The 13,132-nt window shown below is 45.1% G+C and overlaps 1 protein-coding gene and 1 pseudogene across 1 annotated transcript; one reads left to right on the plus strand and one right to left on the minus strand.

Annotated features, from left to right (window-relative positions):
* Positions 1–3,284: 3,284 nt before the first annotated feature.
* Positions 3,285–4,274, minus strand: LOC129006849 (nucleophosmin-like). The gene has a single exon (XM_054437085.2). The coding sequence runs from the start codon at positions 4,272–4,274 to the stop codon at positions 3,573–3,575; it is 702 nt and encodes a 233-aa protein (XP_054293060.1). The 3' UTR covers positions 3,285–3,572.
* A 2,888-nt stretch (positions 4,275–7,162) lies between these two features.
* LOC129006900 (MICOS complex subunit MIC19-like) lies at positions 7,163–10,577 on the plus strand (annotated as a pseudogene).
* The last annotated feature ends 2,555 nt before the right edge of the window (positions 10,578–13,132 follow it).

The raw sequence follows: 13,132 nt of genomic DNA on the forward strand, positions 1-13,132 counted from the left end.
AACTGAGGCTCAGAGAGCTAAGATAATTTACAAAGTTACTTAGTATAGTGAACTTTAATTTTTTTTTCTTTTTTTTTTTTTTTGTTTGTTTTTTATAGATACGGGGTCTTGCTATGTTGCCCAGGCTGGTTTTAAACTCCTAGGCTCAAGCGATCCTCCTGCCTCAGCCTCCCAAAGTGCTGAGCACCATGCCCAGCCCCAGACTTTAAATTTTTGTTAGCTTGTTTGTCTATCCAGCATCTGATCTCTTTTCTTCTTTGAAGAACACCTGGATTTTCCTTAAGGAACCATGCCTCCCACACATTCAGTCCACGAGGTTTGGGAACTTGGCTTCACCTCTTGGATTCTAGGCTGCATATATAACTTTCCTACAACAATGGCAAAGAGGTATCTCTTTCCTCTGGGCTGGTAGCTATGAGGATATAACCCTAGAGCTACAGTAGCCACCTTGCCAATGCTGGGTGGGAGGTCATCTGAGGACAGATCAACACAGAGCAGGGCTGAGATGTTGCAGGGTGAGAGGTGCAGGAGGGAACAAAGGAGAGAGAGAGAGAGAGAGAGAGCTGATGACAAACTTTGAGCTCTCAGATCCACTGTGAAGACAGATACCCATGAACTTTTCAGTTAGAAGAGCCAGGACATTCCCTTTTATGCTTAAGTCAGTTAATTTAATTTAGTTATTTAACAAACACTTATGTAGAACTTACTAAGTGCCAAGAACTATTGTAGGCACTATACAAATATCAACTAATTTAGTCTTCATGACAACCCTATGAAAGGAGGTAATATAATTATTTTCATTTTATTTATTATTTATTTATTTATTTGATACAGAGTCTCTCTCTCCCTCTGTCACCCAGGCTGGAGTGCAGTGGTGTAATCATGGCTCTGCCACCTGGATCTCTTGGGGTCAAGCAATCGCTCCAGCTTAGCCTCCTGAGTAGCTTAGGACTACAGGCGTGTGCTATGACGCCTGGCTTTTTTTTTTTTTTTTTTTTTTTAACTTTCTTTTTCTTTTTTTTAGAGACAGGAGTCTCACAATGTTGCCCAGGCTGATCTCAAACTCCTGAGCTCAAGTGATCTTCTTGCCTTGGCCTCCCAAAAGATTATAAGCATGAGACAGTGCTCCTGGCCATAATTTATTTTTTAAATTTTGTATAGAGACAAGGGTCTCGCTGTGTTGCCAGGGCTGGTTTCAAAACCCTGGTCTCAAACAATCCTCCTACCTTGGCCTTCCGAAGTGCTAGGATTACAAGCATGAGCCACCACGCCCAGCCTATTTTCATTTTAAAGATGAGAAAACTGAGGCACAGGGAAGCTAAATAACTTGCCTGGGTCTTTGTTGGGGTGTTTACTTTTGGAAACTAGCCAGGATTTGCTCTCGTTCCAGATCCCACGTGCTGAATCCTTTGCCAGGATTTCTTAAACGCTCCTCATTTACCTTCCATCTTTATCATTATGACCATAGTCACAGACCTTCTACCAGGGCATCCAATCTTTTGGCTTCCTGGGCCACACTGGAAGAAGAATTGTCTTGGGCCACACTAACTAAACTAAACACTAACTAAAATACACTAATGATAGCTGATGAGCTTAAAAAAAAAAAAAAACTCATAATTTTTTTTTTTTTTTTTTTAAGACAGAGTCTCACTCTGTCACCCAAGCTGGAATGCAGTGGCATGATCTCGGCTCACTGCAATCTCTGCCCCCTGGGTTCAAGTGATTCTCCTGCCTCAGCCTCCCGAGTAGCTGGGATTACAGGTGCCTGCTACTGCACTCGGCTATTTTTTGTATGTTTAGTAGAGATGGGGTTTCACCATCTTGGCCAGGCTGGTCTCGAACTCCTGACCTCGTGATCCGCCTGCCTCAGCCTCCCAAAGTGCTGGGATTACAGGCATGAGCTACTGTGCCTGGCCTAAAATCTCATAATATTTTAAGAAAATTTATGAATTTGTGTTGGGCCGCATTCAAAGCCATTGTGGGCCGTATGCAGCTCACAGGACGCAGGTCGCAAGTTGTACAAGTTATTGTTTTTTTTGAGACAGAGTCTCGCTCTGTCGCCCAGGCTGGAGTGCAGTGGCTCGATATCGGTTCACTGCAACCTCCGCCTCCCAGGTTCAAGCGATTCTCCTGTCTCAGCCTCCTAAGTAGCTGGGATTACAGGCACCCACCATCACGCCCAGCTAATTTTTGTATTTTTAGTTGAGATGGGGATTCACCATGTTGGCCAGGCTGATCTCCAACTCCTGACCTCAGGTGATCCACCCATCACAGCCTCCCAAAGCACTGGGATTACACGCATGAGCCACTGCACCTGGCCTGACATTAACTATTTTTTTTCACTTTATTAAAATATTGAGTTTTATTTCACAGGTATATTTTTGTCTTCCCACAATTTCCATGTCTGACCACCGCTACTACTATGTCCTATCATAACATTCCATACATACTTAAAACCAAGCAAAGGGTGGAGTTCCATCTTTAAAAACTAAACAGGCATTTTGGACAACACATTCTTGGCAATGGAACCTGGACAACATTTATCAAACACGGTAGGGAAAGTTCTCACTCTGCATTATTAAAAGGACAGCCATGTGACTTTATAGCAGCATGTTGCTATAAAGTCACATGCACACGTATGTTTATTGCGGCACTATTCACAATAGCAAAGACTTGGAACCAACCCAAATGTCCAACAATGATCGACTGGATTAAGAAACTGTGGCACATATACACCATGGAATACTATGCAGCCATAAAAAATGATGAGTTCATGTCCTTTGTAGGGACATGGATGAAGCTAGAAACCATCATTCTCAGCAAACTATCGCAGGGACAAAAAACCAAGCACCACATGTTCTAACTCATAGGTGGCAATTGAACAATGAGAACACATGGATGCAGGAAGGGGAACATCACACACTGGGGACTGTGGTGGGGTAGGGGGAGGGGGGAGGGATAGCATTAGGAGATATACCTAATGCTAAATGATGAGGTGATGGGTGCAGCACACCAATATGGCACATGTATACATATGTAACAAACCTGCACGTTGTGCACATGTACCCTAAAACTTAAAGTATAATAATAATAAAATTTTAAAAAAAACTTTAATTAAAAAAAATTTTATTCAAATTAAGTGAAATATTGTATGTATAAAATAAATTTTGCAATTGACAAACAAAAGTAAAAAAAAAGAAAAAAGGACAGCCAGATATCAACTGTTGCAGAAATGAAATATGATGGAAAATTTTTAACAAATTGTTGAAACTATTTTCTTAAAGAGACTTCCTCCACTGCCAGAGATCTTCAATAGCCTCTTGGTCAGTCATCCAGAAGCAATTCTTCACATAATTGATGAACTCGGCTTCCACCTTGGGAAGAGAACCACATTTTTCTATATTTGCTTGCATTTTTGCTTTAATGTCTTCTATAGAACTAGATCCTTTTGGTGTTTTAGGAGTTTTTTCCTGTTTTTTGAAGGATTCTTGTCCTTTTGATCTTGGTGTTGATGGTGGTTTTGAGTCTTTTCCATTCTGATTTGACTTGTGTGCATTTTTGGCTGGAGTATCTCATATAGATTTCTTCACTTGCGCTTTTTCTTCAGCTTCCTCATCATCAAAATCATCATCATCATCATCTTCATCATCATCATCTTCATCATCATCATCATCTTCATCAACAGCAAGTTTTACTTTTTTCTGTGGAAACTTGCTACCACCTCCAGGGGCAGACCGCTTTCCAGATATACTTAAGAGTTTCACATCCTCCTCCTCTTCATCTTCTGACTCTGCATCTTCCTCCACAGCTACTAAGTGCTGTCCACTAATATCCACTAGCCCTGAACCACACTTAAATCTTAAGACCACTGGTGGTGTTATTTCAAAGCCCCCAAGGGAAACCGTTGGCTGTGCAGACATTTTCAAAGTTGCCAGTGTTACTTTAATTGGACTGCCTTCGTAATTCATTGCCTCTGCTTCAACAATGTACAATTCATCCTTTGCACCAGCCCCTAAACTGACCATTCTTAAAGATAACTGGTGCTCATTTTCATCATTATCCCCCTTAAAGTGATCATCTTTGTCAGCCTTTAGTTCACAACCAAAAAGATAGTTCTGGGGCCTCAGGGGGCTCATGTCCCTGTCCATCGAATCTTCTATCGGGTGGCGGCACACACTTAGGTAGGACAGAAGGCGGACGGAGATAAACGAACGCTGCTCGAGAGAACAGCCACTCCAGATGGAATCATAACAGGAGACATTAACTATTAACATGTAAGATGTTTATCCACGTGACACCTAAAATTGCTGTGAGTAGTCCTGCCCCACTGTGTTGCCTCCCAGTTCACGTCACTGATGCTTAGTTTCTTCGTCTTTATAGGGCTAAGCATACATCCCTCATAGGACTGTTGTTTGAAACAAATGAGGAAAGAACTGAGGCATTGCTCTGTGGCTTATAAAGCATTAAATAGAAAGGAGGCACCATAGCTGTTAAGATGATACACTTCTTCAGGGCGAGAATGAGGATGTTGGTTTTTGACCTCGTAAGCCTCATTTTCTACCAGTCTCCTCTTGGCTAGCCTTACCAGGCTCCTTTTCTGTCTTAGGGTGTGCCCTGCCTTCTCTCACTGGAAGATTTTTGCTCAAGCATTCTCTCACACTGAAACACTCTTCCCTCTGTGGCAGATTGTGTTTTCCAAGAACGGCCATGGCAATATTTCTGCTCTTCCAGAATCTTGCCGCTCCCTCATCAAGAGATGGAGTCTGTTTTTGTTTCCCCTCCCCTTGAAATGGAATGGGACTCTTGTTGACCGCCTCAACAATTAGAAGACAGGAGACAGAATGCCGAGTGACTACTGAAGTTGGGTCATAAAAGGTGATATTACTTCTGCCTGAGTCTCTTTCTTGGGATGTTTGCCCTTGGAACCTAGTCCTGTGCTGAGGAAGCCCAAACTGGCCCACGTGGAGCAATCACTCAAAGAAGCCCATGTGCAGAGGAGCTGAGGCCCCTAGCCAACAGCAGACATCAACCACCATCTTTAGATGATTCCAGGTTTCAGCCTTTAAGTGCTCCAGCTAGTCCCCAGACACTGGCGCAGAGATAAGCTACCTGTGGTGTCTTGCCTGAATTCCTGACCCAGAGAACTCGTGATTGTAATAAACGGCTGTTTTATGCCAATAAGCATTGGAGAAATTTGGTATGCACCCATCATAACTAGAACACTTCCTCTCTTTGTCTGGCTGAGTCCTAAGTATCCTGCAGCTCTCAGCTAAAATGCCTGTTCTTTAGGAAGGCCTTTCTTTTTTTTTTTTTTTTTAGATGGAGTCTCGCTCTGTCACCCAGGCTGGAGTGCAGGGTTGCGATCTTGGCTCACCGCAACCTCTGCCTCCCGGGTTCAAGCGATTCTCCTACCTCAGTCTCCCGAGTAGCTAGGATTACAGGCACCCACCACCATGCCCTGTTAATTTTTTTTTTTTTTTTTTTGTATTTTCAGTAGAGATGGGTTTCACCATTTGGCCAGGCTGGTTTCAAACTCCTGACCTCAAGTGATCCATCCATCTTGGCCTCCCAAAATGCTAGGATTACAGACATGAGCCACCGTGCCCGGCCAGGAAGGCCTTTCTTGAACAGGACTAGGTTGGTTCCCTAGTCATAATCTCCCACAGTGTCCTCTACTTCCCCTTTTGTAACACCACATCTGTTGTGATGTTTTTCCCCACTATCTGCTTTGCCATACTCTGAGCCATACTCATGAAGGCCAGGACCAGGTCTGCCTATAGAATCTCCAGCAGCTAGCCTGGTAGATATGTGTACATGGGATGCTCTCAGTAAACACTTACCAGGTGAATGGACGAGTACCTTGCCCCACAGTGCCTGGCACAAATGCTTGGATGCAGCAAGAGATGGACCCATCCTTGAGGGTTTGGGAATTATTTCTGAAAATATTCCTAGCCAGGAGTGGTGGCTCTCGCCTGTAATCCCAGCACTTTGGGAGGCCAAGGTGGGCAGATCACCTGAGGTCAGGAGTTCAAGACCAGCCTGGCCAACATGGTGAAACCCCGTCTCTACTAAAAATACAAAGATTAGCCAGGCGTGGTGGCGCACGCCTGTAGTCCCAGCTACTCTGGAGGCTGAGGCAGGAGAATTGTTTGACCCAGGAGCCGGAGGTTGCAGTGAGCCAAGACCACACCACTTCACTCCAGCCTGGGTGACAGAGGGAGACCCTGTCTCAAAAAACAAAAAACAAACAAACAAAAAATGCCAAGCACGGTGGCTCATGTCTGTAATCCCAGCACTTTGGGAGGCCAAGGCGGGCGGATCACCTGAGGTCAGGAGTTCAAGGCCAGCCTGACCAACATGGAGAAACCCGATCTCTACTAAAAATACAAAATATTAGCTGGGCATGGCGGCGTGTGCCTGTAATCCCAGCTACTTGGGAGGCTGAGGCAAGAGAATCTCTTGAACCCGGGAGGCAGAGGTTGCAGTGAGCCGAGATCGTGCCACTGCACTCCAGCCTGGGCGACAGAGCGAGATTCTGTCTCAAAAAAAAAAAAGAGAATATTCCTATGTAGGGTACTCCATTGCAGCCAAGGTGGTACCGAAACACTATGTAAATCCCTTGTTATTGCCATGAAAGATATCCAAGATATGTTGTTCATTAATAAAAAGTAAGTTTCAAGGAAGATTTTAGGCTTCCACTCTCACCTGGAATGAAGAAAGTGGCAAAGAACATTGCTCCTCCCTTAACAATGAGGAAAAGGCAGATAATTTATGAAGTCCTAATTTTTCTTAAGCTCATCAGAGAGCTAAGTTTGCAAGGCAACCAAGTCAATTGAATTTCAAAGAGATACAAGCCTCTCACAGATGTGATGGAACACACAAATTGCATTACCTTTGTCAGAGCATGGGGGAATGTGGTGGCTGCCATTCAAGTGGGTAAAAGAAAATCAGCTAAAGCTTAAAAAAAAGTTTAAGCACCAAGTGTGCGCCAGCATATCAGTTTGGTACAGACTGGGGCCTAGACACAAGGGGAGTTTGCACTCACTCCAAGCTCTTTTTCATGGGCCTCCAGTGGGTCCTCACAAGACTGGAGGCAGGGCAGGAGACCAGAGAGAGCCCCCTCAGTGGCGCGGGTGTGCAGGTGGTAGGCTGTAGTTGAGGGATGAGCATGAAGTCCCACAAGCTGCTTTTCAAGGGGGCAAAGGTGTCTGCGGGACGGAAAGCAGACCCTCTCATGCCACAGCTCACCAAAGATTTATTGCTTCTAGAAAGGAGTAGAAGCAAAACTCATTTGCCTTTGGTGTTGGGTGGGTAGGAAACACTCTCACCCCGTGACCCACTGCACCTGGGAGAAGGGTAGAAGCAAAAATCCTCTACATTTTCAGGGGGGCTGGAAGCCATCTGGAGCCCAGGATCCTACAGCAATAATAAGCTGAGAACTGCTAACACTGCAGATAACCAAAAATACATGGAGGAGAGGCAGGAATGCTGAGAAGGCTCCAGCCTAAGTCCTGGATGTATTGAGTCTGCCTAAGACGAAGGCTGGGTCAGGACAACAGAGAAACCCATCCCACTTCCTGAGGATCCCAGTACCAAGGAACAAGCAAAGGCAGTCTACCACAGGGGGAGACGTGGGAGCATGGGGAAGGAGCTCGGCTGGGGTGCAAGTGTGCAGGGGTGGCTGAAAGTTGACCAAGCAACAAACAAAAGCTGGGAAAAATCATTGTCAGCAGACCTACAATGAGAAAAGGTAAAGGAGATTCCTCATGCAGAAGGTATATGATACCAGATGGAACTTGGATCTACACAAAGAAATGAAGAGTACTGAAAATGGTAAAAATACAAGGTAAAGATGAAAAATATTATTCTTTTTTTTTTTTTATTTTGAGATGGAGTTTCACTCTTGTTGCCCAGGCTGGAGTGCAATGGCACTATCTCGGCTAACTGCAACCTCCGCCTCCCGAGTTCTAGCGATTCTCCTGCCTCAGACTCCTGAGTAGCTGGGATTACAGGCATGCGCCACCACACCCAGCTAATTTTTGTAATTTTAGCAGAGATGGGGTTTCACCACGTTGGTCAGGCTGGTCTCAAACTCCCAACTTTAGATGATCCACCCACCTCGGCCTCCCAAAGTGCTGGGATTACAGGTGTGAGCCACCACGCCTGGCCCATTATTCTTATTTTTAATATCTTTAAAATATAATTGGCCAAGCGCAGTGGCTCACGCCTGTAATCCCAGCACTTTGGAACGCCAAGGTGAGAGGATTGCTTGAGCCCAGGAGTCCAAGACCAGCCTGGGTAATTTAGCGAGACTCTATCTTAAGAAAAAAAAGAAAAAGATTAAGAAGAGTACCAAAGGTGGTAGGAAGGAACTGGAAGTATATTGTTGTGAGGTTCTTGCAATATATGGGAAATGGTTTAATATTATTTGAAAGTAGATTCTGGGCCAGGTGCGGCGGCTCATGTCTGTAATCCCAGCACTTTGAGAGTCCGAGGCGGGCAGATCACGAAGTCAGGAGTTGAGGCCAACCTGACCAATATGGTGAAACCCTGTATCTACTAAAAATACAAAAATTAGCTGGGCTTAGTGGCACATGCCTGTAGTCCCAGCTATTCAGGAGGCTGGGGCAGAAGAATCGCTTGAATCCGGGAGGTGGAAGTTGCAGTGAGCTGAGATCACACCATTGCACTTCAGCCTCGGCAACAGAGCGAGACTCTGTCTCAAAAAAAAAAAAAAAAAAAAGTAGACTGTGGTAAGTTAAATATATGCATTGTAAGTCCTAGGGTAACCACTGAAAATTTAAAAATAGGTATAACTTGTAAGCCAATACTGGAGATAAAGTGAAATTTTTTTTTTTTTTTTGAGACAGAGTCTTGCTCTGTCACCCAGGCTGGAGTGCAGTGGTGCAATCTTGGCTCACTGCAACCTCTGCCTCCCTGGTTCAAGTTTACGACCAGCCTGGGCAACATAGCAAGATCTCATCTCTACTTTTTTTTTGGTAGAGACAGAGTTTTGCCATGTTGTTGCCCAGGCTGATCTTGAACTCCTGAGCTCAAGTAATCTGCCTGCTACTCAGCTACTCAGGAGGCTGAGGCAGGAGAATCGCTTGAACCTGGGAGGTGGAGGCTGAGATTGCGCCAATGCACTCCAGCCTGAGTGACAGAGCAGGACTCTGTCTCAGAAAAAAAAAAGAGGGGGATTTTTCCTCTCAGAAGTCCCCCCTCTCTCACTAGAGAGAGAGCTGTTTTCCTTTCTTTCTCTTTCTCTTGCCTATTAAACCTCTGCTCCTAAACTCCTCATGTGTGTCCATGTCCTAAATTTTCTTGGCATGAGATGATGAACCCTAGGTACTTACCCAGACAACATAGTTGCTTAATATTGGGGACCTTGTCCAGGATACCAAGGTACATCATTCATTGAAACAGTGAGTAGGGGCCGTGGCCTTGCTCCCGCTGTGTGGGAAAAGAATCCAGGCCCTTCCACGCGCGTGTGGGCGCGGGGGCCCCGAAGTGCTCGTGGTTCCGCGCTTGGTCTCCGCTGGGGCAGGAACCGGGGCCACGGGTGGGACTACCAGCACCCGCCGGGTCACCTTCGAGGCGGACGAGAATGAGAACATCACCGTGGTGAAGGGCATCCGGCTTTCGGAAAATGTGATTGATTGAATGAAGGAATCCTCTATCTGGTTCGAAGTCTCAGCGGTATTCTGGTGCTTATGGTGCCTCAGTTTCTGATGAAGAATTGAAAAGAAGAGTAGCTGAGGAGCTGGCATTGGAGCAAGCCAAGAAAGAATCTGAAGATCAGAAACGACTAAAGCAAGCCAAAGAGCTGGACCGAGAGAGGGCTGCTGCCAATGAGCAGTTAACCAGAGCCATCCTTTGGGAGAGGATATCTAGCCAGGAGGAATGCACTAAGGCAAAGCACCTGGCTAGGCAGCTGGAAGAGAAAGACCGAGTGCTAAAGAAGCAGGATGCATTCTACAAAGAACAGCTGGCTAGACTGGAGGAGAGGAGCTCAGAGTTCTACAGAGTCACCACTGAACAATATCAGAAAGCTGCTGAAGAGGTGGAAGCAAAGTTCAAGTGGTATGAGTCTCATCCAGTCTGTGTGATCTGCAGGCCAAAATTCTTCAGTGTTACCGTGAGAACACCCACCAGACTCTCAAATGCTCCGTTCTGGCCACCCAGTATATGCACTGTGTCAATCATGCCACACAGAGCATGCTTGAGAAGGGAGGATAAAAACCTTCAGAATGAGCAAAACATCATCAACGTTAATTCCAGAGGCGGAACATTTTTTTCCTAGTGAGAAAACAACCCCTTTGAAGAGAAGACCACTAATGAGAAGACCACTAAAGAGAGACACCAAGAATGGATTCAGCAGAGTCATTTCACATTTTGAACAGCAGCAATTTGAAGGGCCAAAGCCTTGATCAGGGATCAGTCATTAAGGGACACTCTTCACTATTAGTAAACCCTCTTATGATGATTAAAAGAGAAGGGCAGCCCTCTCCACCTTTTGGTACTTTCTATTCAACTTCCACTGACCATAAAATGTTTCTCTTCTGAACAAGCCCCATCATTTGGGTGAAACTCCACCCTAACAAAGTAGGATGGGGTGGGGGGCTAAATTAATTGGAGTGGGCGAGGAGAGAGCCAGAAAACATAGATCTGGGGGCAGCAGTGCTGGGTGGAGAGAGCCAGAAAACAGATCTGGAGGCAGCAGTGCTGGATGGAATTGTCTAGGCTGTGGCATGTTGGTTTTGTTTCTCTTTCTTTTCTCCTTTGATTATATAAGAGCTATTTCATTTTAACTTATTATGGTGATTATAGAGTCAAGAAGACAAAAAGAGAAAATGTACCTCTTCTACTAGAATAATGTTTATGATTACAAGTGAGATAAGGTATTTTTATCAATATGAAGGCAACCTTGGCTGATATAACCTCTATAGTGAATACTCACATCTTTACTTCACTCACTATCAATAATAAATATATTTTCTGACAAAGACTGGCAAAAAAACAAAACAAACAAAAAAAAAACAAAAAAAAAAAACAGTGAGTAGAGGAGCATACTCCAAGTCTGTCCTTTCATTTTGGGGCTCTCAGATTTTATTTTATTTATTTTATTTTATTTTGAGGCAGGATCTTCCTCTGTGACCCAGGCTGGAATGCAGTGGTATAATCTCAGCTCACAGCAACCTCCACCTCCCAGGTTCAAATGGTTCTCCTGCCTCAGCCTCCCAAGTAGCTGGGATTACAGGCCTGCACCACCATGCTGAGCTAATTTTGTATTGTTAGTAGAGATGGGGTTTTGTCATGTTGGCCAGGCTGGTCTTGAACTTCTGATGTCAGGTGATCTGTCCGCCTCAGCCTACCAAAATGATGGGATACCAGGTGTGAGCCACACCGTGTCAGGCCTCCATTTTAGAACCAAATCAAATCACTAACAGGCATCCTTCAGCCATTTAAGAATGCGATTAGCATGGCTGTGTTCTTAAAGACTTAGATGTGAGGCTTGCTGAGAATACGGAGAATCCCCCAGTACCCACAGATTGCTGGGCATATTAGCCATGTTTGAACCAGCTTCCTTTCACAGAGGACTTAGCTGTCATGTGGGGCTGGAAGAGGTCCTGGAAGTAACTGAGGATTTCTGGCTGAGGCTACCCACTGGTGTTATCCAAAGGCTTATAGACTGACCCCAGCCTCTGACCACCCGATGGGGTGTCAGCAACAGGATCTCCAGCTTTTCTATCGTAATCTCCTTCTTTTCTGTCCATGACTGCCATGTCTCCTATCCTTTCTGTGTATGCAGACAGCACCTCCTCAAGCCTGCATATAAAATCCAGTGCATCCACCACTGGCCAGCCTTTTCCTCTCAGAAGTCCCCTCTCTTTCACTAGAGAAGAGAGCTGTTTTCCTTTCTCTTTCTCTTACCTATTAAACTTCTGCTCCTAAAAAACAAAAAACAAACCAAAACAAAACAAAACCCAGGCACAGTGGCTCACACCTGTAATCCCAGCATTCTGGGAGGCTGAGGCGGGCGAGCCATTTGAGATCAGGAGTTCGAGACCAGCCTGGCCAACATGGTGAAACCCCATCTCTACTAAAAATACAAAAAAATGAGCTGAGCATGGTGGTGCATGCCTGTAATCTCAGCTATTCGAGAGGCTGAGGCAGGAGAATCACTTGAGTCTGGGAGGCAGAGGTTGCAGTGAACGAAGATCATGCCACTGCACTCTAGCCTGGGTGACAGAGTGAGACTCCATCTCAAACAAAAAAAGAAAAATATAAAAACGAGGCTGGGCGCGGTGGCTTACGCCTGTAATCCCAGCACTTTGGGAAACCGAGGCGGGCACATCACCTGAGGTCAGCAGTTCGAGACCAGCATGGCCAATATGGTGAAACCCCCGTCTCTATTAATAATACAAAAATTAGCTGGGCGCGGTGACACGCCCCCATAGTCCCAACTACTCGGGAGGCTGAGGCAGAAAAATCACTTGAACCCTGGAGGCGGAGGTTGCAGTGAGCTGAGATCACGTCATTGCACTCCAGCCTGGGCAACAAGAGCAAAACTCCATCTCAAAAAAAAAGAAAAAGAAAAAGAAAACCAGATCTAGACTAGTCCTACACTCTATGGTCAGGAAGACTGAGACCCAGAAATACATCAGTGACTTGAGTAAGATCACACCATGCAATGAGTGGGAATCTGTAGATGTGATTTGGTGAGCATTACAGGTTAAGTGCACCAGACTTAGAAACAGACAGACCTGGGTCTCTGGTACTGACTTAACCACAAAATTCTACAACTTGGATAACTTCTCTGGACCTCATATCTCTTCTGTAAAAGGAGGCGTTTACTTTGCATTTCTCTGCTGTAAAATCTCTTCTAATCCTTCACATCCAGAGGTTCTAATTTGGTACTTTGTGTGCCCTCCTCTCACAGTGCCACCTCGTGGCTCACTATGAACCCTGCATCTTCTCTTCCTGAATTAAAATCTTTGTCATAGAGGATTGAAACCCTTGTGAGTAATAGCAGACCATTCCCTTACTGTGAGTGATGTGGCTAACAGATCCCACTCCAATCTACTTTCCATGTGTAAGATGTGGGCATCACTTCAGTGCTGACACAACT

This window comes from Pongo pygmaeus, chromosome 1, assembly GCF_028885625.2.
Source record: "Pongo pygmaeus isolate AG05252 chromosome 1, NHGRI_mPonPyg2-v2.0_pri, whole genome shotgun sequence".
Classification (NCBI taxonomy): domain Eukaryota; kingdom Metazoa; phylum Chordata; class Mammalia; order Primates; family Hominidae; genus Pongo; species Pongo pygmaeus.

What these genes read in the sequence shown, in the direction of transcription:
- LOC129006849 (XM_054437085.2), bottom strand. Translation starts at nt 4,274, where the DNA reads ATGTTAATAGTTAATGTCTCCTGTTATGATTCCATCTGGAGTGGCTGT.